At 38.7% G+C, this 24,486-nt stretch overlaps 1 protein-coding gene across 2 annotated transcripts in view; it reads right to left on the bottom strand.

Annotated features, from left to right (window-relative positions):
* Positions 1–3,980: 3,980 nt before the first annotated feature.
* The window catches only part of ATR (ATR serine/threonine kinase), an 80,069-nt gene continuing 59,563 nt past the window's right edge, over positions 3,981–24,486 (bottom strand). The window contains exons 38-47 of one of the 2 annotated variants that reach the window (XM_054040051.1): positions 22,975–23,207; positions 22,351–22,485; positions 21,372–21,572; positions 20,853–20,996; positions 15,673–15,823; positions 11,518–11,674; positions 11,146–11,299; positions 9,872–10,023; positions 6,169–6,274; positions 3,981–4,497 (exon numbers count right to left, since the gene is read on the bottom strand). In XM_054040051.1, coding sequence (XP_053896026.1) covers positions 4,324–4,497; positions 6,169–6,274; positions 9,872–10,023; positions 11,146–11,299; positions 11,518–11,674; positions 15,673–15,823; positions 20,853–20,996; positions 21,372–21,572; positions 22,351–22,485; positions 22,975–23,207 — 1,607 coding nt within the window. In that variant the 3' untranslated portion in view covers positions 3,981–4,323. The other variant, XM_054040052.1, reaches the window with a different exon arrangement.

Below are 24,486 nucleotides of genomic sequence, written 5' to 3' on the forward strand. Positions count from 1 at the left end.
AACAGCATTAGCAATCAAGAAGCTTTTCAAAACTTTTCCAGGTGTAGATCAGGCCTGGGGAGCAGAATGTTGCAAGGCAGATCTAAATAAGGAGCTGAGCTAGATATGAACCAAGGACTGGAAGGCTCCCATTAGGTTTCCTGGATCACTGACTTACTTATACCAGGGATCGGCAATCTTTGGCACACGGCTCACCAGGGTCATCTCCCTAGTGGGCCGAGCCGGTTTGTTTACCTGCCGTGTCCGCAGGTTTGGCTGATCGCGGCTCCCACTGGCTGCTGTTTGCCGCTCCAGGCCAATGGGGGCTGCGGGAAGCGGTGCAGGCCAAGGGATGTGCTGGCCCTGAGAAGTGTCCTGGGACCTTGCTTTGGTCATGTTGTCATGTCACCTGGTACTAAACACCATCTTGGACTTATAGTGATTTTCCACTAAAAGGAGGGGCAGGTCAAGACTGGGAAACAAAATTCTATGTAAGGCTGGGAAGTAAATTGATCTTGGTTCACTCTTCACTGAATCCCCACCCAGGATGACAGCTGGAAAGATCTACGAAAGAAAGACAGCGGGGGGGAAGATGAACCCTGTCTGGAAAAGGGATCTGGTCTCTGAATATGGTGTCTGAAGATTTAAGCTGCAAGCAGGGTAGCTAACCTGCATTCTGCCCAAAAGCAACATTTAGGGTGAGAAATTACTTCTTGAAACCAGTCTCTAAGATTTTAAGCTTCATATGTGTGTTTTATTTGCTTAGTAATCTGCTTTGTTCTGTTTGCTATCCCTTATAATCACTTAAAATCTGTCTTTGTAGTTAATAAACTTGTTTTTATTATAAAAGCCAGTTTGTGCAATTTATAATTTAAAACTGGGGCAAGAAGTTGTGCATATCTTCCTCCCCATTGAGGGAGAGGGTGAATTTATGAGCTTACATTGTATAGAGTTCTCTACAGTGCAAGACATTATTATTTTGGATTTATACCCCAAAGGAGGTGTGCATGTGAATGTCCAAGCTGATTCCTCCCACACAGAGCTAATCTCAGTGTCTCTGTGTCCACTTGCAGCTGGGTGTGTCCCTACCTGTGTGTATGCCAGAGAAAGCTTGAGGGCCTGGCACAGCTAATACAGGGTGAAGAAACCCAGGTTGGTGGAACTGGCAGAACGAATGGGACCCTAGCACATCAGGTGGCATCCCAGATGGGAGGTCCAACCTGTCACAGTGGGATTGTTTCCAGCTTCTTCCTATCATAGGCACTGGTCATCAGTTGTGTGCAGAAGTTCCTTTTCCCTCCTGCACAGTTGTGCAGAGTGCTGCACAGCACCTTTTACATTGATATCATGGAGGCATCAGCTAGGCTCATGACCAGCAGAAAATACAGCTTTGCAGCATCACTCTGTGCTGGGACTGGGACAGCACAGTGGGTTCCCCTGTAGCTTTTGGTCACTTGGCCTTATGGTTTCCGTTCCCAGGAAGAGGCTACCCTTTCACCAACCTACCCAGAAGGGTTCTCCGTTGGCCACCTTAAGGAAGACAGAAGAGGAATTAGAAGGGAAAGGAGAAAATACCAAGGATGAAGGGTACCAGGGAGAGATGAGATATTGAATTGAGAGAAGAAACTAGCATCTGTACACAAGGTTTTGGGGATGACTGCATAAGAAGCAGAGAATGGAGAAGGAAACATCTGAAAAACACACAAATTCCTTTAAAAATTAAAAAAAAGAGAAAGTAGAGAAACAGAAGGAACAAATAAATAAGGCAATACTGAAAAGGATACAGATATTTAGAAAAAACAGGGCTCATAAGGGACTGGGTAGAAACTGCATAGTTAACTATAGTTATAGTTCAAACGGATAGATCTTAATCAGAATATGTAAAACAGTATAAGAACCTCCAAGTTAGCTTTAGCTCGACAGTGTTATTTACATTTCAATTTGATGTATCATACATCATCAATTTGATGCATTCAATTTGATGTATCATACACTTATTGTAGTACAAAAATTACCCAGCATAGGATCCAAGTGATGGCATTTTAAAAACAAATATACCTGGAAGCAGGTTTGGGCAAGCTAATGTATTCACAGGACGGCATTAATCCATTTCAGCATCATCTTTAATGTTCTCTTATTTTAGATGACCATCCAGTTCCCAGGAGAACAATGGCAAAAAGATATTTAGAGTTCTGCATAGTATTTAAATTCAGAGGGCATTGCAACCTATTTGAAATTCAGATTAACTAGGAATGACTATTTGCATCTGGCTGCAGAACAATAGCTGCTACATTAAGGACTATTACACATGTATACCTGCCTCTTTAACAGAAGAAACTTTCAAAAATTATATACTAGATTTGCCACAATATTTTCTAGTCCAGTGTTGCACAGTTAATACTTTCTTTTTTTACGGATTTAGGAAGCACTCTGGACATTTGTTTCTCCCATCAGTGAAAATTGAATATATTCAAAGACACATTACTTACTTTTGTTTCTAGAAAAACTGTCTCTGACTTGAGTGGGAAATAACAGGGGCTGGAAAATTGCTTCACATGGGAAAACCTACAAGAAAGCAATGCGAAATAGATTTGCCAACAGTGGAGGAAACAAGGGGTTCTGTCCAGATGCTAAAAGCAGGGGGTCCTGTGCCTGAGCAATGTCTCTGAGGGGCTGCTCTTTCTGCAGCAACGGACTCACTGTGCTAAAGATTCCTCTAACCACTTCTCTATGTTTTCCCTTAATAGGGATTCACAGTATGGGAGGCTGGGGCAAGGACATTAGTGCAGCTTCAGGATACATTAACATTTTGGCAGATTCCCCACATTATGGTTTGGTCATGAGTTTGCCCCTCCCCACCAACAAAAAGATTTCTATGGTGTGAAGGGACAGTAACACAAAGGCCCCTCAATCCCTTTACTTTCAGAAGGATGGAGATCCAGCATGCGTGGAGGGGCTATTATGTGCATAGATCCCAAGGAATGATTCTCTCCATTATAATGTATTACTCCTACTGCACCATATATGTTCATGACACTTCACAGACAAATTCTAGATCTCTGCCCCAAAGATCTTAATTTAAGTTAGATAATACATATGCAAAGAGCAGGGAATTAGAATACAGGCCATCTGATTACTTTTATTCAGATTATGTATGCACCTTGTAATTCTAGGTGGGTTTTTTTTGGTGGGGGTGGGAAATGGGAACAGTAGAGATGGAGTGTTATTTTCAAATGGTGCTCAGGGGCAATAATGGTCATAGTATAACACATTTCATTCTATTTGGGTTCTTAGTGGAAGGCTATAAAAAGTGTTTCTGTGTGGGCTGAGGACTTTCTCAAAGTAAGGGGGGGTTGAGTGCACTAAATGATGTTTTCTAGCATAGGGGAGGGGTGTAAAAACAAGAAAGTACAAGTAAAAGAAGGAAATTAAGGGCATGAATGATCTCAGTCACTTCAGAAGGCTAAATCAGGAAATGCTATTGTCTTCAATTGGAGGAGTTTGTGTGTTATAAACCTGCCTCTTGGTGACACACGCCATATTATGCTCTACCGGGTGGTTTAGAGGAAAGAAAATAGGTCAAACAGGTGCTACTAGTTGATACAATAGTTTGAAATGCCTGAGGGCTTCCCATGAGCAATAGCAAAACTTCACAGAAATCTAGGTGAGAATGAATATCTTGCAAAAAAGTTTCTAATTTTGGAAAAACCCTCTGAAATAGGTACATGAATACAGTTACAGCTAAAAATCCCATTTCAACCATGTTGATATAAAATTCCATTTTATATACATTCTCTTTTTTAATATCAACTCTTGTCTCCTACAAAAGAAATTAATTAGAAACAGAATAAGTTTATCTCCCTCCCTTAAAAATATATATATATAAAAAACATTTTATAAAGCTAATTTGACCCTGCTTAGATGTGGGAGTATACATACACATTCATAAATATTGTAGATGAATGCAAGTATATAGGAAACCACACACCTGCATCATTGAGATGACTGTATATTCTGTTTAGTAGTTCATTTATTGTATTCTGTATACATAAAACAGAGTCTCCATAAATACAAATATCTATGTATAAATGTATGTATCTTCAAACTCATACAATGCAATGAGTGCATTTATATATGTATACAACATACACAGCATATGTACTACAACTATATAGTATATATTACATAGACTGCATATTAAGTTGCAATATAGATATGCCCAAAATCAGAAATCAACAAAAGTAGTAATTGTAGAAAATATTACAGTGACTAAAAGAATTCAACAACGTTTTGTTAAAAAAAAAAAAAAATTATAGCAGCGTAAGTTGTGAAGGCAGTAGTATTTCACATATATGGAGCCCAGCCCATGTACATCTGGCAGAGCAGGTTCTCATTGTTTGCTTCTTGAATAAGGTAATGAACATGCCCTTCAATAGACAAGGGCAATCCTTTTACCCGGTTCCTAGTCTTAATCACACCCTGTAGCCGCTGTTCTATGTCAAGGACATGAGTCTTGGCCTACGAACAAGGAAAAAGAAAACTTAAAATTCATATGTCCATACATTTGTCACATCTGTAACAGAAACCGTTCCTGTTCTTCCAAATAAAATTTTGGACAATTACAGCATGTATTCCAGATCCCACATAAACAGATTTAATATACAAATATCTATGAACTTTTTCTGAAAATAGTTTGAAGAAAATGAACAAAGTAAATCATTCTCAAGGACTGATTGCTTGTTGGGCAAGCTATAGCCTTAGCATTACTTTTACAACAAGACCTTATCAAAGATTGAATAAGCTATTGCACCACCTCTTGAAACAAGTAGCAATGAAATGTGGTTTATTCTATATAAATCCTTTTATTATCACAATATGCATATGGCTCAGTAACACACAGGCCAAGAGTCAACTGTAGTCAAAAAAGTATGTTCCAGAAAATGTTCAAACATATTATGTTCAGAAAAGCAATTTTTTACCTGAAAATGGTGGGGTGTTTTTTTTTTTTTTTTTTTTTTTGACTGATCTAATGTGGGCCAGATTGGAAGCGTTTTCCTCTGATGTCAAAAAATGAGTCTGCAAGTATGAACCAGACTTGAGCCAAATAAAGTATTTTGACTAATTCTCAACAATGAAAACAGGCAAAACACACAACTATTATGCCATACACGTACACTTACACTGAAAGAAGCTATATATTCCTTAAAAGATCACTCATTCATTTATCTTGTATATTGTATAACACACAAAAAACTACATTAAAAGAACAGTAAGACTGTAAAGGTCAAGCTCTTAAGAGTTAGGAAATGCCAGAATTAAAGTTGGCTGTACAAACTTACTTCAGTCCCCTTATACTAACTCAGCCCCATTATGATACAGACTTTAATTACATGCTTGATGCTGCTCACATACCCTTTCCCCCCCACAGGATCTCATATCTTGGAATCTCTTGCTTACATTATCCAAATTTAGATCATGAACTCTAGCCAGCGTCCCCATAAGGCACAGAAATTTTCAAGACAATCCATGTAAGCATGTGAATTTTACAGTACTTAGAAGAGTGGACCTTTGAACAGACAATGCTGCTCAACCATAACTACTGCAGAGCTGGCACTCCCGAATAATGTTCTTTAAATGTAGTTTTATGTGTATAACTTGCTAGGTTGTTAAAAGAGCAAGAGACTCCATTCCAGACTCTGAGCCAGAGACTGGGTTCCATTCCAGACTCTGGAGGGGACTGTGCTCTACTGGGTTAAGATACACTGATGGTAGAAACAGTGGAATCCATAGCACAGACAGGGCTCAAGTGGCATCATCACCATGTCATCTAGTAGCTTTGGATAACGTGTTAGTAAAAATGCATGAGCCCTCTCTACACTAATCTTCCATGACAGATGGAGCTGCACTTACGGGTCCTAATTTTACCAGTATAGACACAGCCTTAGAGAATGATGCTAAAAAGGTACAGTAGGTCTCATGAACGTTTTTATTGAAATATCAGTCTCATATTTTAAGGATTAAACAACAGCAAAGAGATATTTAATAAAAAACAGCTGGAATAGATTTAGAAGAAAAAAAACCCAGGAAAGTAAAGCTCTGCATAAATTAGAACAAAACAATTGATGATACTGTGAAATATAAAATAATGAAATGTTAGTTCTAGAGTAGATCAAACTTCTTGCAACTGACCTTTTCATTGACAACTTCCCCAGTTTCATTCACCTGTGCTTTTGTATTACCTTTCACTGGTTTACTCCACTCTACAAGGGGATCGTGGATAAAAGTCTTCAAGACACTAAAAACATACAAACAAAATAAGTGTTCATTATGTGGGAAAAGGATTAGTTATAAACTTCTTTTGACCATGAAAAATTAAATAGAATCTTTTGACTATTAACTTTAATTTTTAAAATGCAAGACACTTTTTCTGTTTGCTAAAATAAAACATTACTGCTTAATATTCATAATTAATCATCTATAATTCTTTATTTCCTAAAGGAAGGAAAAACATTAATGAAGCCCCTCCTTTTATTTTAAAGAGTCTATTTCCTTTACAGTTCTCTCCACAGTATCACTACTGGTAATTTCATAAAGGTTAGCTTTGTCCATGACTGCAGTCATAAACAACACAATTATTCTTTTGAATCTGATCTTGTATCCTCTAACAGCAGCTTTTGCAATTAAAATAACAGAGCAGCATACCTTTCAGAAGGCAGTAAAAATAATGGCTTTATTACTCGTCTGGATAGGTTAGTGGAACAGTAATGTAACTGACAGCTCTCAGAACATGAGCTATCTTCCATGTTTCTCTGAGTAAAGATCTTAAATGTGTTCTCAAGTTAATGAACAGTCTAGTGAAATATGTAGCAAGTGTGTGGCAACTCCAGGAAGTAAAAGCAGATTATAGAACATCCAATTTAAGCATGAATCCTCTACAGACTCTTAGTCTGTATTACAATTAATCCATCATGATTTAAATATTGGCAGGCCAAATGCTCAGAAATGGGATACAAGCACAAAGGAATAAAGACACTCTATGCCTGTCATCACTACTGCGCATCATGGATTCAACTCACAATGGATCAAATTTTGATGCCCTTAACCAAACAAAACTAACATTTATTTAAAGGACATTTTGTATAACGAAGGACTCCACAGTTTGGCTCCAAGTGAATATTAAATATAAAAATTGCCATTTTAATGTAGGGTTACCATATTTTGAGTGTCCAAAAAGAGGACACTCCATGGGGCCCTGCCCCCGGCCCCGCCCACGCCCCAACTCCACCCCTTCCCCAAAGTCCCCGCCCCAACTCCGCCCCCTCCCCTGCTTCCCGCGAACATTTGATTCGCGGGAAGCCTGAAGCAGGTAAGGGGGGGGGGGAGGCGCGGCCCAGTCTGACCCCCCCGGCGTCTCCAGCCTGGGTCAGCTCAGGCCCTTGGGTGCCGGCCCCGGGCCAGCCCTTGGGTGCCGGCCCAGCACCGCCGGCCCCGGCCCCTGGCCCCCGGCCCAGCACCGCCGGCCCCGGCCCCCGGCTCAGCACCGCCGGCCCCGCATGTCCCGATTTTCCCGGACATGTCCGGCTTTTTGGGATTTCCCCCCGGACGGGGATTTGAAGCCCAAAAAGCCAGACATGTCCGGGAAAATCCGGACGTATGGTAACCCTATTTTAATGAGAACTGCTACCCTTCATAGCTCCCCAAAAATTCTTTCAATAAGATTACTACTATCTGTTGCTAGCTTTAAAAAACACATGAAACTCTTTTACATAATGTTTTCTAGAGAAAAATTAAATGATTCTTTTAACATGCAACAGTACCACCACAAACAAAATTAACATTTGTTAAAGAGAACTGAAGAAAACCTGTCGTCAAATCAATGGTCTCCATTTATCCCCTATGCTTGGACTTCAGTTTGAAAAAATGTGGGAGTCAGCATTCAGCCAAATTTTTATGCCACTTGTGATAGAGGTGCATACTGTTTAATGTTTAAAACAATACAGTGGAACCTACACTAAGAATCATCTCCACGCTGACTTATGCAACCATTGAAAATTATCCAAGGTTTTCAGTACAGTTCGTTTGTGCCTTAGAAAGTCACCTGGTACGAGGTAACTTTGTTTTTGCTGTTCCATTGGGTAATGGTGCAAGATGGACTTCATGGTATCTGTTTTGAAGGTATTTTATCCTTATTTTGGACTTGGAATGTATAACTAATCCTGCACAGACAACACTGAAATATGGGTTGAAGCAACTTCAGGATGTGTGTTACTGGAGCAAGACCATACACTCAAGCCAAAAGTTTAGAAATTTAAAAATGTTGGACCCACTCTCAGGGTGAGAAGGCTACTAAGAAAGTTTCAGTTTTACACTCCAGAGTAGCAGCAGATAATGGGTCAAATCTTTTGCAAGCCTCTTTGCCCTGAACTAGGTGACTGTGACGCATAGCTAGAAAGCGTTAAACATCCTGCAAAATAAATAACCCTCAAAAGACATGTGGGGAGATAATGTGTATATGTATGAGTAGGGTCAACAATGTAATCAACAGTCCCTGTCTATGCTGTATTCTGATAATTCAGAGGTCAAAAGAACATCCTATCATTTAAATGAATTGTAAACCTGGGATATCTCTGTATTCATCTCTCTTTGAAATGTATAACAAATAATCTGTGAATGGTGGAGGAACAAGCAAACTTCCTTATGTTAATTCTATACCTAAGTACCGGTGATGGACCTCCTTCAAAGTCATGCTAATTACCTTTTGAACTCCCAACTCCTCAAAAGACATGAAATTGTATAAAAGATCCTTGGGGGTCCTGATTCTGTCATCTCAGATCTGCTTAGGCTTCATTAGGGGAAGTTTGAGTCACAAGACTGAGGTCCCCATTATGCTGGTTCGCCCTGAATATGAGATTTGGACATTGGACTATAACCTATGAACTATTTCTGAAAGAACTCTTTGCAACTACAAAGCTCATCATCTATCCTATGAATCTGAGCCTCAGTGAATTGAACTCATGTCTAGATGTATATATTGATCTTCTAAACATACTCTCTTTCTGTTTTTAAATAAATTTTAGTTTAGTTAATAAGAATTGGCTGTAGCGTGTATTTGGGTAAGACGTGAAACATTCATTAACCTGAGAGATAATGTGTCCAATCCTTTGGGATTGGCAGAACCTTTTCTTTTATATGATGAAATAAGATTTACAGAAATTTTCATCATATCTGACATGGATATCTGGATGGAGGCCTGAGGCTGGATCACTTTAAGGGAACTGTGTTGTTTGGACATCTGAGTAACGAGTAAGGTAATAAAGAAGCTGTTTTATGCTGTCTTAGTAAATCTAAGTAGTGGAATATCCACCAGCTTTATGGGGATTGTCTGCCCCATTCTTTGCAGTTCACCCTAATTGAGTGATCATAGCTGGCTCCCATTGGGACCTTGGTCACCGTGACTTACAGCTTTCTCAAACAGGCGGCCAAGGATTCCCCCAGTACCTGAGAAGAGCAATGCAGCTGAGGATCTAGCTCAAAAGAACTAAGCAGAAGAGGGTTAAAGCAGAGACAATTTGAGGTAAATAAAAACTAAAAGTTATATTTTGAGAATAACCAGAAGTTTAGTTTAAGACGGTAAAACTTCTATCCACAGTAAACCTTTGGTACTTTTTCTTATTACTAGTTAGAAAGTAACTCTACAGTTAACAAAATGTGTTGACTAGCTATACAGTTTTATACATAAAGTGCATGTCAGACTCAATTTGTGCTACTGGAAAAGAAGTTTTTTCTCTCTCCAAAGTAACTGGCTCAGGGACCAGCAGTTAACATTTCAAGTTTATATCATAAACTAGATAATTTTATTATAAAAACCTCTTAAAGATGGATTGCTATGTACCTCATTAGAGGTTCTCTCTGATCACGCATTAGCCTCATTGTGACTTCACAAGCTCTTCGGAAGAGACCTTCTGTTCCCATTGGACCCATTCCATTGACCATATTATGAGTGAGGCGAAAAGGTACAATTTCTGGAACGTCAAAAGTTTCCCCCTGCAAATTAATAAAAAGTTAATTAAATCTGAAATTAACTTCAGAACAGTTTTTCTGATTTATTATTTCTATCAAGTTTCTTTTCCAAATTGTATGTCAGACCACTGCAGGCCAAACAACTAACTTATCTTGCCTAACTATTGCCATTAGAGTAAACCAAATTCAGGTGATTCTGGCATAGAATTGAATTGGGTTATGTCAGCATTGCTTCTGGAGGTCTCATCCTAGCTAGCAGACATTTGGCCATATCACAAGTCCATCTCACCATTTAGGAAAATTTGGCATGAGCAAAGGATTGATATGGGATATAGAATAATAAAGGTGACAAAGACTAGGAGTTTGGTGAAAGATTGATGAGAACTACCAAAAATTCTTTAATGTTTTCTGTTTTAAATCATACACCAGCTTTCAAGATTTAAATTTTATCTTTGTTCCACCACCTCAGGCAAGTTCTGATGATAGTTTTCAAATCCTCACTATTCTCATAATTTATAGATACATAGTCAACACATTTTGTTTTAAAAACAAGGTTGAATAGAACCAACAAGGCCAAATGGTTGGCACTGAAGATTTAACAGGGCAACTAGCTGAACAGGACCCATATTACATATTTCTGAATTAAGCCAAACACCAACTAGATTGTCCAATAGAAATACCAAAACCCATTCTGGCCACAGTTAAAAAGAAAACGCCACTTTCTTCCTCGGCAAATTCTCTTTTGAGTGACTGATGTACAAAACTACATTATTCACAACAGCAGTGACAGACAGACAGAAAGAAAGACTAATTGGAATGTTTTGTAAACATCGAGCAAGTACTCTGACGTGTGCTGAGATTTTAGTGCATCCAAAGAACGCTCATGTGATGCTGCCTGAACAAAAGACTGCTTTAATTATCACGGCATATAGGACAATAATGCCTTTGGGTAAGATTTTTTTTCCATTGGCTATATAGGTTTATATACTCTAAAGCATCTGAATAGGAAACACAATGATATATGAATATCATGATAGATATTCTGAGTCTCAAAATAAAAGAAATACTGAAAAAGCAGGAGAGATTTGTGGATTTTGAACTTACAAGTATTTAAAAAATAAACAAAATCAGCAAGACTTTTCCTACCTTATTGAACAAACAGTTGAAGTCCACATGCACACATTCACCAGTCAAAGAATCAAAAAGAATATTTTCACCATGGCGGTCTCCCAAGCCCAGTATGTAACCAACCATTGACATCACTGCAGTGGAACGACAATAGGCTGATCTGCTACTGTACCTACAGAAAATAAGGATCCAATGTAAAAACCTAGGATCACTTGCCCTTGCACAACCTTTTAGACAATTTAGAGCTTTTAAATAGCTTTTGTGTTCTATGTGAAAAGCTCCAGTCTTATTTTGCTTAGTACATATTTCATTTTCTATCTGCTTTATCTTCATTTACATTTTGTGAAAATAAACTAGTGTCATTAAGCTAACGTGATCACAGCAACTGACCATAAAGTAGGATCAGGGAATGTTCTCAGAAACCATTCATGAAAAATAGGAGGATGTCGGGGCAGAAGAGTTTCTTTGAACATTTTCAGCTTTTCAGATAAAGGTGCTGACTTCGGAAGCATGTGTTGCCGTAGCTCCTTTCCAGTCATATAGACTCCTGTAAAAGATTTCAATCAGATGTAACAAACCAAGTCTTATTATATAGTCTCCCCAACTACTATTTAGAGTTCATCAAGTGTAGCTTAAAATACCAAAATTAGAAGAGGTTTTACTGTTTTAATTAAATTAATATTTAAAAAGTATTGGCAACTCAGGAAAAAAGGCAGCTGTGCAAGCACATTACAAATTCAGATCTTGGCTGAGCCAGGTTACATGAAGTAAACAAATTCCCTTCCACAATAAAATCCCTATGATCCATCAATCATGCCAGTTGACACATGTGAAAGACAAAGCCTCTATTGTCATCTGCAGCTCAGAAAATTTTGAGTGCTGTGTGGTTGACCCAGATGAAGTACAAAAAAAGTAGGGCTGTCAAGCGATTAAAAAAAATAATCGTGATTAATCGCGCTTTTAAACAACAATAGAATACCATTTTTTTAAAATATTTTTGGATGTTTACTACATTTTCAAATATATTAATTTCAATTACAACACAGAATACAAAGTGAACAGTGCTCACTATATTTTTGATTACAAATATTTGCACTGTAAAAAACAAAAAAAATGTATTTTTCAGTTCACCTCATACAAGTACTGTAGTGCAATCTCTTTATCATGAAAGTTGAATTTACAAATGTAAAATTATGTACAAAAAAAACTGCATTCAAAAATAAAACAATGTAAAACTTTAGAGCTTACAAGTCCACTCAGTCCTGCTTCTTGGTCAGCCAATACTCAGACAAACAAGGTTGGTTACAATTTGCAGGAAGTAATGCTGCCTGCTTCTTCTTTACGTCATCTGAAAGTGAGAACAGGCATTCACATGGCACTGTTGTAGCTGGCGCTGCAAGATATTTACGTGCCAGATGCACTAAAGATTCATATCTCCCTTCATGCTTCAACCACCATTCCAGAGGACATGCTTCCATGTTGATGATGGGTTCTGCTCTATAACGATCCAAAGCAGTGCGGACTGACGCATGTTCATTTTCATCATCTGAGTCAGATGCCACCACCAGAAGGCTGATTTTCTTTTTTGGTGGTTTGGGTTCTGTAGCTTCTGAGTTCTGTAGCATCAGAGTGCTGCTCTTTTAAGACTTCTAAAAGCATGCTCCACACCTTGACCCTCTCAGATTTTGGACGGCACTTCAGATTCTTAAACCTTGGGTCGAGTGCTGTAGCTATTTTTAGAAATCTCACATTGGTACCTTCTTTGCATTTTGTCAAATCTGCTGTGAAAGTGTTCTTAAAACGAACATGTGCTGGGTCATCATCCAAGACTGCTATAACATGAAATATAGGCAGAGTGTGGGTAAAAAAGAGTAGGAGACATACAATTCTCCCCCCAAAGGAGTACAGTCACAAATTTCATTGACGCATTATTTTTTTAATGAGCATCATCAGCATGGAAGCATGTTCTCTGGAATGGTGGCCAAAGCATGAAGGGGCATACGAATGTTTAGCATATCTGGCATGTAAATACCTTGCAACGCCAGCCACAAAAGTGCCATGCCAACCCCTGTTCTCACTTTCAGGCATCCGAAGAAGTGGGCTGTAGTCCACGAAAGCTTATGCTCTAATAAATCAGTTAGTCTCTAAGGTGCCAAAAGTACTCCTGTTCTTTTTGCGGATACAGACTAACACGGCTGCTACTCTGAAAATTCTAAATAAGAAGCAGGCAGCAGTATCTCCCGTCAAAGTAAACAAACCTGTTTGTCTGAGCGATTGGCAGAATAAGAAGTAGGACTGAGTGGACCTGTAGGCGCTAAAGTTTTACACTGTTTTGGTTTTTGAGTGCAGTTATGTAACAACAACAAAAATCTGCATTTACAAGTTACACTTTCACAATAAAGAGAGTGCACTTCAGTACTTGTATGAGGTGAATTGAAAAATACTATTTCTTTTGTTTATTATTTTTACAGTGCAAATATTTGTAATAAAAATAATATAAACTGAGCACTGTGCACTTTGTATTCTGTGTTGTAACTAAAATCAATATTGAAAATGTAGAAAACATCCAAAAATATTTAATAAATTTCAATTGGTATTCTATTGTTATAAGTGCAATTAATTGTGATTAATTTTTTTAATTGTGACTAATTTTTTTTAGTTAATGATGTGAGTTAACTGCAATTAATTGACAGCCCTAAAAAAAGTTTTTCCAATGGCCAACTATGATTTTTATGAGGCTGCTCAATGTAAAGTTAAGTTTGTTGAAAAGCAAAGGGTTCTGATTTTTCACTGGAAAGTCATTGTGGCAGTTAATTTGATAAATGATAAAGATTAAAAACAAGTATAATAAAAATGACAAGCAAAAATTAAGAATGGACATAAAGCCTAAGACAAAAGAAAAGCCAAGCATTATTTTATTGCTTAGTACTATACACATATTCCTTTTAATGACAATGAGCTTCAGCAGCAGTACTAGTGCCATAAGAATGGATTAAGAAGATTTAATTCTCAGCACTAAAAGAAAGCCACATTAGGTTTATCTTTGTGATGCCCTGAAAAACATTAATAGCAAGTTTAGATATTCTTGCGTTTATGAGTACAACAAAAAATCTGCCAATGGTGTGCTGGTAATGGCAAAATACAATCTGCTGCATCTTCCCAGCATTCAGGACAGGATAAAGAAATTTCTTACAAGATAATTTTCTTTCTGCTAGAAGCTTCTCTCCTCATTCATAACAAATGGGAAATTCCTTCTGGAGGCTTCAGTTGAAGGTCAGGGCTTAGTCCTGGAGCCTCTAGCAACAACACTGGAACATCTCCAAAGTCCACAGATGAGAGCCATTACCCATTTGTTATGAATTAGAAGAGAAGCTCGGCAGCAGAATGAAATTATCACACCTTCTACAGCTCAGTTTTGTCTAGAGTTTGGGGTCTGATCACTTGCTTTCTGTCTCATTTACTGAGAGCTACAATCCCATCCAAACAAAGGCAGCATAAATCAGCCACATAACTCCAGGTTTGAGAGGTACAGTATAGCCAAGTAAGATAATGCATCACAGAGCTCATTTTTGCCTAAAATTTATAAATCTAAAAAGATTTTCTATAAGCGTGTGATGGGGTGTATCAACCCCGCACTGGTACAGCAGGGGTTAACCCTTCTCTTTTAGCTGAGGAGGCCACACTCCCCACCCAGCTCTGCTGGGGATGCTCCAGCTGGAAGCAGGATATAAAACCCAGCAGAGCAGCTCAGTCTGGGCTGACCTCCATGGGGAAGGAGGTGTATTGCTTGCTCCAAGACCGCCTGCACTTGAAGACGTGGAGGCCAGCCAGTCAGAGACGGACCCCGACACACTGGCATGGGACATTGCAGAGAGGGGAAAGACCGGAGAATTCCTGAGACAGAGAACCCCAGACACTTGGGTAGGAAGTAACCCTGGGAAGTTTGGCAGGGAAACGGTTACAGAACTGGACCAAGGCTCGGTGTGCTTTGTTTGGAGGGCCCTGGGTTGGGACCCAGTGAAGAGGGCGGGCCCAGGTCCCCCTATCCTGGCCACCACCCACCCCAGGGTGCTGATCCCGCTCACCAGTATTACGGACTCTGGCCCTAAGCCGCACTGCCCTGAGAGAGGGCCGTATCACCGACTCTGGCCATTGGGCTGCACTGCCCCAATAGTAAGGGCGGTAGTACGGACTCTAACCACTAGGCTGCACTGCCCTGACAGCAAGGGGCTGAAGTATTAACTCTGGCCATTGGGCCCTGTTGCCCTGTGATTAAGGCTGTATTACGGACTCTGTCCACTAGGCCGCACTGCCCTGAGAGTAAGGGTTGTATTAAGGACTAAGGCCATGAAGCCGCGCTGCCCTGAGACATGGGACAGCCCTTCCAACTCAACAGGGGGCTGTGATGCACCCCGACCCACGCCCCCCCCGGGATGATGAGGTGTATCAGCCCCACGACAACAACATATGTATCTCTACTTTATCTCATCTCATTGCTCTTTGTCTGTCCCCCTCACATGAATTTTTATATACAAGTTTTTTTACCCTTCTCCTTGTACAGTTTGATCAGGATATTTCTTAAGCCAGCTGTGTTGTTCACCCATTCAATTATCCCACATTCATCATTTAGTGGAATAACTGCATAGGTTCGAATATGCAGTTCTCGCCTACGTGACTCGGCATCCTTTCTTAAGCACTATTTATAAAACAAAATAAATAACATTACCAAATATCATCACAAACACAAGATCAAAATAAACTGATAACTTTAACCACTCTGTCCCGCTGGGGAGGGAACCCCAGTTATTAGAAAGAGCAAGGTAATAATAATGGGGGATTTGATTATTAGAAACATAAATAGTTGTGTTTCTGATGACCAGGAGAACCACATGGTAAATGGCATGCGGCATACTAAGGTTGTAGATCTCATGAGACAACTACATAGACTTATGTGCAATGCTAGGGAGGAGCCAATAGTCCTGGTACATTTAGTTACGAATGACATAGGAAAAGGTAGGAGAGAGGTCCCAGAGGCCAAATTTAGGCTGCTAGTAAGAGATTAAAGCGCAAGACCTCCAAGGTAGCATTCTCTGCAATGCTTCCAGTTCCATGCACAAGGCCAGAAAGACAAGTAGAACTGCAGGGTCTCAATGTGTAGATGAGATGATGGGGTAGGGAGGAGGGTATTAGATTTACTAGGAACTGGGGAACCTTTTGGAAAAGGAGCAGCCTATACCGGAAGGATGGGCTCCATCTCAATCAAAATGGAACCAGGCTGTAGGCATGTAAAATTAAAAAGGTTGTAGATGATTTTTTTAAACTAAGAGCTGGGGGAAAGCTGACAGGTGTGGAGAAGCATATGGTTTGGGAGGAGACATCCCTTAGGGATGAATTTATTAAAAGAGGAACTCTATATCCTAGTAAAAAGGATAGGAAAGAAGTTGGTAAAGTACACGTAGGAGCTAGTGAGGAACAAGCAAACATAAAAAAGAGTCCCATTTAAATATAACACATGAAGGCAAGCAACCGAATATTGACAAAATGTACAAGTGCCTATATACAAATGCTAGAAGTCTAAATACTAAGATGGTGAACTAGGGTGCCTGGAATTAAATGAGGATATTGATATAGTAGGCATCACAGAAACTTGGTGCAATGAGGATTATCATCAATGGGACATGGTAATACCAGGATACAAAATATATAGGAATGACAGAGTAGGCTGTGCTGGTCGGGGAGTGGCACTATATGGGAAAGAAAGCGTAGAGTCAAATAAAGTAAAAATCTTAAATGAATCAAACTGTACCACAGAATCTCAATGGATAGAAATTCCATGCTTGAACAATAAGAGTATAGCAGTAGGAATATACTACCAAACACTTGACCGAGATGGTGACAGAGACTGTGAAATGCTCTGGAAGAGTAGAGAGGCTACAAAAACAGAAAACGCAATAATAATGGATGATTTCAATTATCTCATATTGACTGTCACCTCAGGGATACAGAGATAAAATTTCTGGACAATATAAATGCCTGGTTCTTGGAGCAGCTTGTCCTGGAACTCACAAGAGGAAAGGCAAGTCTTGATTTAGTCCTAAGTGGAGCACAGGATCAGGTCCAGGAGGTGACAGTTGAACTGATCAGTGATAGTGTCCATAATGTAATTAAATTTAAACATCCGGGAGGAGGGGGACAGAAGGGTGCCAAAGAAACTACCACAGGAGCATTTAGCTTCAAAAAGGGGAACTATACAAAAATGAGGAAGCTAATTAAAAGGAAATAAAAAGGAATAGTAACAAGGGTAAAATACCTGCAAACAGCATGTAGACTATTTAAAAACACCACCACAGAGGCTCAAACTAAATGCATACCCCAAATAAATAAAACCCCCAAAAAACAGTAAGACGACAAAAAATGCCACCATGGCTAATCAGCAGAGTAAAAAAGGTGGTTAGAGGCGAAAAAGTATTCTTTAAAAATTGAGAATCAAATCCTACTGAGGAAAATAGAAAGGAACATAATCCTGGAAAGTCAAGTGTAAAAGTCTTATGAGGCAGGCCAAGAAAGAATTTGAAGAGAAAAATGTTAAGTACATCAGAAGCAGGAAGCTGGCCAATCAGTCATTGGGGCTATTGGGCAGTTGAGGTGCTAAAGGAGCACTGAAGGATGACAAGGCCATTGAAGTGAAGCTAAATGAATTCTTTGCATCGGTCTTCACTGCAGAAGATGTGGGGAAGATTCCCACACCTAAGCCATTCTTTACAGGTGACAAATCTGAGGAACTGTCACAGACTGAGGTGTCAATAGAGGAGGTTTTAGAACAAACTGATAAACTAAACAGTAATAAGTTACCAGGACCACATTCACCTAAGAGGTCAGAAGAAACTATCGCAGAACTAGTAACTATGGTATAAAGCAACAGAGGGTCCTGTGGCACCTTTGAGACTAACTGAAGTATTGGGAGCATAAGCTTTCGTGGGTAAGAACCTCACTTTGCCCTTGCATCTGAAGAAGTGAGGTTCTTACCCACGAAAGCTTATGCTCCCAATACTTCAGTTAGTCTCAAAGGTGCCACAGTACCCTCTGTTGCTTTTTACAGATTCAGACTAACACGGCTACCCCTCTGATACTTAAGTATGGTATGTAACCTATCCCTTAAAATCAGCCTCTGTACCAGATGACTGGAGGATAGCTAAGGTAATATGATTTTTTTTAAAAGGCTCCAGAGGCAAAACTGGCAATTACAGGTCAATAAAGCCTAACTTCAGTACCAGGCAAACTGGTTGAAACTATAGTAAAAAACAGACTTATCAGAAACAAACACGATCTGTTGGGGAAGACACTCCCTTTGTAAAGGAAAATCATGCTTCACCAATCTATTAGAATTCTTTGAGGGTATCAACAAACATGTGAAACAGGGTGATCCAGCTGATGTAGTGTACATGGATTTTAAGAAAACCTTTGACAATATCCCTCACCAATGGCTCTTAAGCAAATCTCGGCTTGTCTACATTAGCACTTTACAGTGCTGCAACTTTCTCGCTCAGGGGTGTGAAAAAACACCCCTTTGAGCGCAGCAAGTTTCAGCCCTGTAAAGCACCAGTGTAGTCAGTGCACCAGCGCTGGTAGCTATGCCCCTCGTGGAGAGAGGTGGCTCTCCCAGCGCTCTGCTGCGACTACACAAGACATGTTAAAGCGCTGCTCCGGCAGCGCTTTAACGTTGCCAGTGTAGACTAACCCTAAGCAGTCATAGGAGAAGAGGGAAAGTCCTCTCATGGATCAGCAACTGGTTAAAAGATAGGAAACAAAGGGTAGGAATAAATAGTTTTCAGAATGGAGAGTGGTAAATAGTGGGGTCTCCCAGCAATCTGTACTAGGACGATTGCTGTTCAACATATTCGAAACGATCTGGAAAACAGGGTGAACACTGAAATGGCAAAATATGCAGACTATACAGTAAAATTACTCAAGATAGTTAAATCCAAAACAGAATGCAAAGAGTTTCAAAGGGATCAACAAAATGGCAGATGAAATTCAATGCTGATAAGTGAAAATTTAGTGAAAATTAACGGTAAACATAATCCTAACTATACATACAAAATGATGGGGTCTACATTAGCTGTTACCACTCACGGAAGATATCTTGGAGTCATTGTGGATAGATCTTTGAAAATATCTGTTCAATGTGCAGCAGTAGTCAAAAAGCTAACAAAATATTAGGAACTATTAGGAAAGGGATAGATAATAAAAGAGACAGTATCATAACATTACTATATAAATCCATGGTATGTCCACACCTTGAATACTGCATGCAGTTCTGGTCACTCCATTTCAAAAAAAGATACATTCGAATTGGAAAAAGTCCAGAGAAAGGCAACAAAAATGATTAGGCATATAGAACAGAAAGCTTATGCTTAAATAAATTTGTTAGTCTCTAAGGTGCCACAAGTACTCCTCGTTCTTTTGCCGATACAGACTAACACGACTACCACTCTGAAACCTAAAAAGCCTGGGACTGTTCAGCTTAGACGACTAAGGGGTGATTTGATAAGAGGTCTATAAAATTGTGAATGGTCTAGAGAAAGCAAATAGGAAATTTATCCTTTCACATAACACAAGAATTAGGGCCACTGGATTAAATTAATAGGCAAACAAAAATTAAAATTAAAACAAACAAAAGGTAGTACTTTTTCACAGAACACATGGTCAACATGTGGAACTCATTGTCAGGGGATGTTGTGAAGGCCAAAGTATAATTGGATTCAAAAAATTAGATAAGTGAATGGAGGACAGGTCCATCAATGGCTACTAGCCAAGATGGTCAAGGATGCAACCCCATGCTCTGGATGTCCCTAAACCTCTGACTGCCAGAATCTGGGCCTAGACAACAGGGGGTGGATCACTCAAAATTGCTCTTTTCTGTTCATTCCCTCTGAAGTATCTGGCACAATCAGTAGACAGGGCACTAGGTTAGATGGACCACTGGTCCAACCCAATATGGCCACTCTTATGTCTACATCTAAATTTCCCCCACCATAATCTAGGGTTTTAAATTCTGAAATTCCACATTTGCAGTAAATCAAAAGTAAATAGAATTCTTACATCTCCTCCCTACTTGCCCTCAAAAAAATAAATAATGATTTTACAATAAAGATCACTGGCTGAATAAACCCTTTAAATAGAATGTCTGGGTTAGTTAGTAGGTTAGTATTCCAGAGCCACTACCATTTTCCTTGACCTCACTGAAAATATAGTATATTAACATTAGGTGAACTAGTGAAAAAGACAATCTGACTAGGATAAAAACTATTCTCTTTCCATAGTTGTTAATGTTTTGCCATAATCACTGTTTATCTACCCATCATTGCCTAGCAATGAAGAAATCCTCAGTAAGAGGGAGGTGTAAAGGGGAAACAATTATCAGTAGACAGGGTTAGGGTAGGGTAGGGGCAGAAAGATAACAAGTAACTCCTCCAAATTTTACATAGACTATTGTTTTCTTGAATAAAGTCCCAATTCTGTGAGCATCCTCAACTCCCACAGAAAGCAGTGGGAGTTGAATGCGTTCAAGACTTTGTAGGATTGGGCACTAATTGAAGTAATATTTTTTCCCATAAAGATTTCTTTTTCAAGGATGTAGGGAGTCAGATACATTTATTAGTTGATTACTTCATCATTTTTCTAGTCAACAAGCATAGAGAAGATTTGCAAAATCATCTTCAAACCTTATTAATCAAGGAATTAAACTCCATGAGTCGGCAATCTTTTCTTAGGTCATCTTTTGGCTTACACATCATAATATAGGTTTTTCCATCTGAACCTTTTAAAGTAATCTTTTTTGGTTTTTGAAGAGATGCAAGGATTTCCACCTAAAGGAAAAATGGAAGTAGTCATTAAATCTTGTGGTTATTCTTCAACAAAGTCTTGGGAATCCTAACAGCCACATTTGTGCTAGCATTTCCTATTTTAGTTAGTTTACAACTCATTTGTAAACTTGATCTAGCCAAAACTTGATCTTAGTACCAGTGCCCTTCTTTCAGGTTGTAGTACCAAAAAGCTAGCCATCAATCTGGTCCTCAGTGCTCCTTTTAATTAGTATGCACTCTTATTTGAGCAGTAAATATAATTATTAAGAAACCTCTCATCATTCTCCCCACCTCACTTCTAGCTACTTAAGTAGACAAGTCAACTTAGCTGCAATTTATTAAAATGACATCTAAACTATGAGCAGAGAAGAGGTTTACCGTATCATCAAAGCCCGCAATGTAGGCCCAGCGTCCAGGAAAAGGGTCATGGTTAGAATGTGTGCCAGGAATCGATGGAAGAGTTGGTATCATTACAGACTGTAAAGGAATGAGGATCTCACTAAATGTCTGCTCTTCTACTAGCTTTTTAAGTGTTTTGAAATGAACACTCATGCTTAATGTTGAGTTGTTCCCATCAACCTAAAATAAATAAAAATCAATCAATCAAGAAACATTTTGCTTAAAATACTGAATAAGTCCTCATAATATCACTATCTTTCTCCTTAAATTATGGAATAGTTTTCACCAAACAGTGAAAAAATATATCTTGTTTCAAGATTTCTATTTGTGCTAAAATGTGGTCCATCAGAATAGAGTAACTTAACTTTTATGATGTCTCTATATTTTAGTTCTTCTCCCACTTAGTTTCATTAAATGCAGTTGCTGAATTTTATCCCAGTTAATAAGTTCAGGGGTTCACCACTAACACTAGAGAGAGCCTACTCTTTTGAGCTAAAATCTTTTAAAAGTTATTGGAGGGGAAAAAATCACTGACCATAAGTAATGGAACATACAAGCAACATAAAAATGGCTCATAATTCAAAAATATTGTTAATATAAATAAGATACTTATTTAGAAAAGAATTCTCTATACAAAATTGACAGGCAATCTTTCTAGAAAACTTAAATATTTAAAACAATCATGTTAGTTCGCTATTTAAGTTTTAGCTCCAAAATGTTTATTTCCTCCTGTCTAATAGATTTCAGATGTCAACAGAACATTTTACAAGATACCCCAATTGAACAGAATTACTCAGAGACTATTTAATTTAATTAGTTGATGCAAGCTACAGAAAAATATTTTGCATAGCACATTTAAAAACATTTTATGTAACATTAATTGCTATGTCTGATCTGCAAGTCTTGTTTTTATATGTTTGGTTGGTTTTGTTGTTTCTTTTGTTTTTTGGACAAGTACCGGTTTGTTGCATAGCTCTAGTAGTTTATCTGTCAGGCGTGTTGCATCTCCAATAAATTTTCCTAAAGATGCCTTCATATGAATAGCTTTGTTTAGGATTTCCTTGCATCTGTTCACACGCATTGGGTAAGAGGACTGCAAAAGAAGATAAAGTTAAAATTTACTAAACCTATATACCTAATCTCCATTACACAATCCTGAAGTGATTAACAAATTGTATTTTTTGCAGGATATTTGAAGTCAGATAGTTTAACAAATTGGAGCACAAATCAAAGATATTCAGTATTAAGTTTCAATAAAAATTCCACAGCTTTTCAAGACTTCATATTTTCACACCAGGTAGTAAAAGAATCAAAAAAACAAAACTGCTTAAAGTGAAAGAAAAAAGCCTTGAGATTCTTGAACTCTACATTTTTCAAGTTATAGTCCCTGAATTTATAACACAATGAAATTATAATCTTTGTGGCGTGCAAAATGGGGCAGAATATCACACTCGTATATCTCAGTAGCTGCCCATTTAAATACCTTGTTTAAACATACAGTAAACAGGTTATTCAAATTTCTCTCTTGTAGATAGATTTTGTATCAACTTTTATAAAAATACAGCTATCCTTATCAAATTACCTTGGATACAGCTGTCACCATCCACATTGCTTGTTGAGGGTAGGTTAGAAACACTTTGGCAACAATCTCCATCAGAACAACAAAGACTTCCTCATGAGAGTGACAGATTCGGGAGATTAACTGAGAGAATGCTGTCAAAAACTGATAAGGAGCCAACTGATTTGTGTGATCTGTAATCACCTTATTTATTTTAGCTAAATCATTTCTCATCTGTACACGATCAGGACGACCAACTGGAAAAACACAATACAGTAAGTTTAGAGTCATATTTCTCTGAACTGCAAGTTTATAAAAAACAAGCTACAAACCTAAAGAACTACGCTCATTTGTTAATGATTTTTTGTTTTGTTTTTTTAAACAAAAATCCTTCACCCTAAAGTTTCTCTGAGTATTATACACAAATTTAGTGCACAATTCTACATTTGCTTTGCTTGGGGAACTCCCACTGTCATGGATAAGCAAGCCTTTAAATTGAAAAATTATTTGCTTCTCTCAGCCCCATTTCTTGTCCCTGAAAACAAACTAAATTAACTGGCTTGTGTGCAACTATATTTTCTATATGGCATACATTACTGGGGTATGTGCAAGAATAAGTGATTTATAGCATATTTGCTACATAGCTTGGATTGCCAACATAGATTTTACTATAGTGTTTCAATACACCGCTACCTCGATATAACGCGGCCCGATATAACACAAATTCAGATCCAATGCAGTAAAGCAGTTCTCCGGGGGGGCAGGGCTGCACACTCCGGTGGATCAAAGCAAGTTCAATATAACGCGGTTTCACCTATAACATGGTAAGATTTTTTGGCTCCTGAGGACAGCGTTATAGCGAGGTAGAGGTGTACTTGGTAGTAAAAAATGCTACAGGTAAGGCCATAAAACCACTATTAATGCTAACGCACAAAGCTAGATTACTTCCCCAGAACAGTGCACAGGGGGCTGAAAGCCATCAGATCTCTCCAGGTAGAGATTCTGGTGTGTGTATCTGGGGCAAGACGAAGAGAGGAGGAGGAGAAAAGAGTCCTTGGAAAGTGTGGAGCAGGCATACCAGTTCCTATATCACCTCACCCACTACAGCACCCAGCAGATATCAGGAATAGGAGGAGCTATGGTTGCAATGCTACTGCACTCTGAAAAATCTCATGCTGACATTCAGCCACTGACATATCAGCTGGCATATGCCAGAACAGCCCCTTTTGTGTCTCACCCCATGCCTGCTGTGAAATTTCCAAAGAAAGACTTTTGGACAGAAATGCTGCATGCTTGGACACTGCCCAAAGGAAAAGATTTTGCTTTGGTTTGGTTTTAAGTTTGAACAAAACTCCTTCAGCTACTGAGTCCTGCAAAGGTAAAAAAATTGAACACTTTACTGCAAATGTTTTCACAGTGAACTGGCTTGATGTTGGTGAAAGGGTACATGCAACATATTTATTTTTCTCTGTCTCCTTACTTTTGGCAACTTTAATTTGAAATTAATGTTGCATGCTTAACAAAAGTTTGCAATTA

This window comes from Malaclemys terrapin, chromosome 9, assembly GCF_027887155.1.
Source record: "Malaclemys terrapin pileata isolate rMalTer1 chromosome 9, rMalTer1.hap1, whole genome shotgun sequence".
NCBI lineage: Eukaryota > Metazoa > Chordata > Testudines > Emydidae > Malaclemys > Malaclemys terrapin.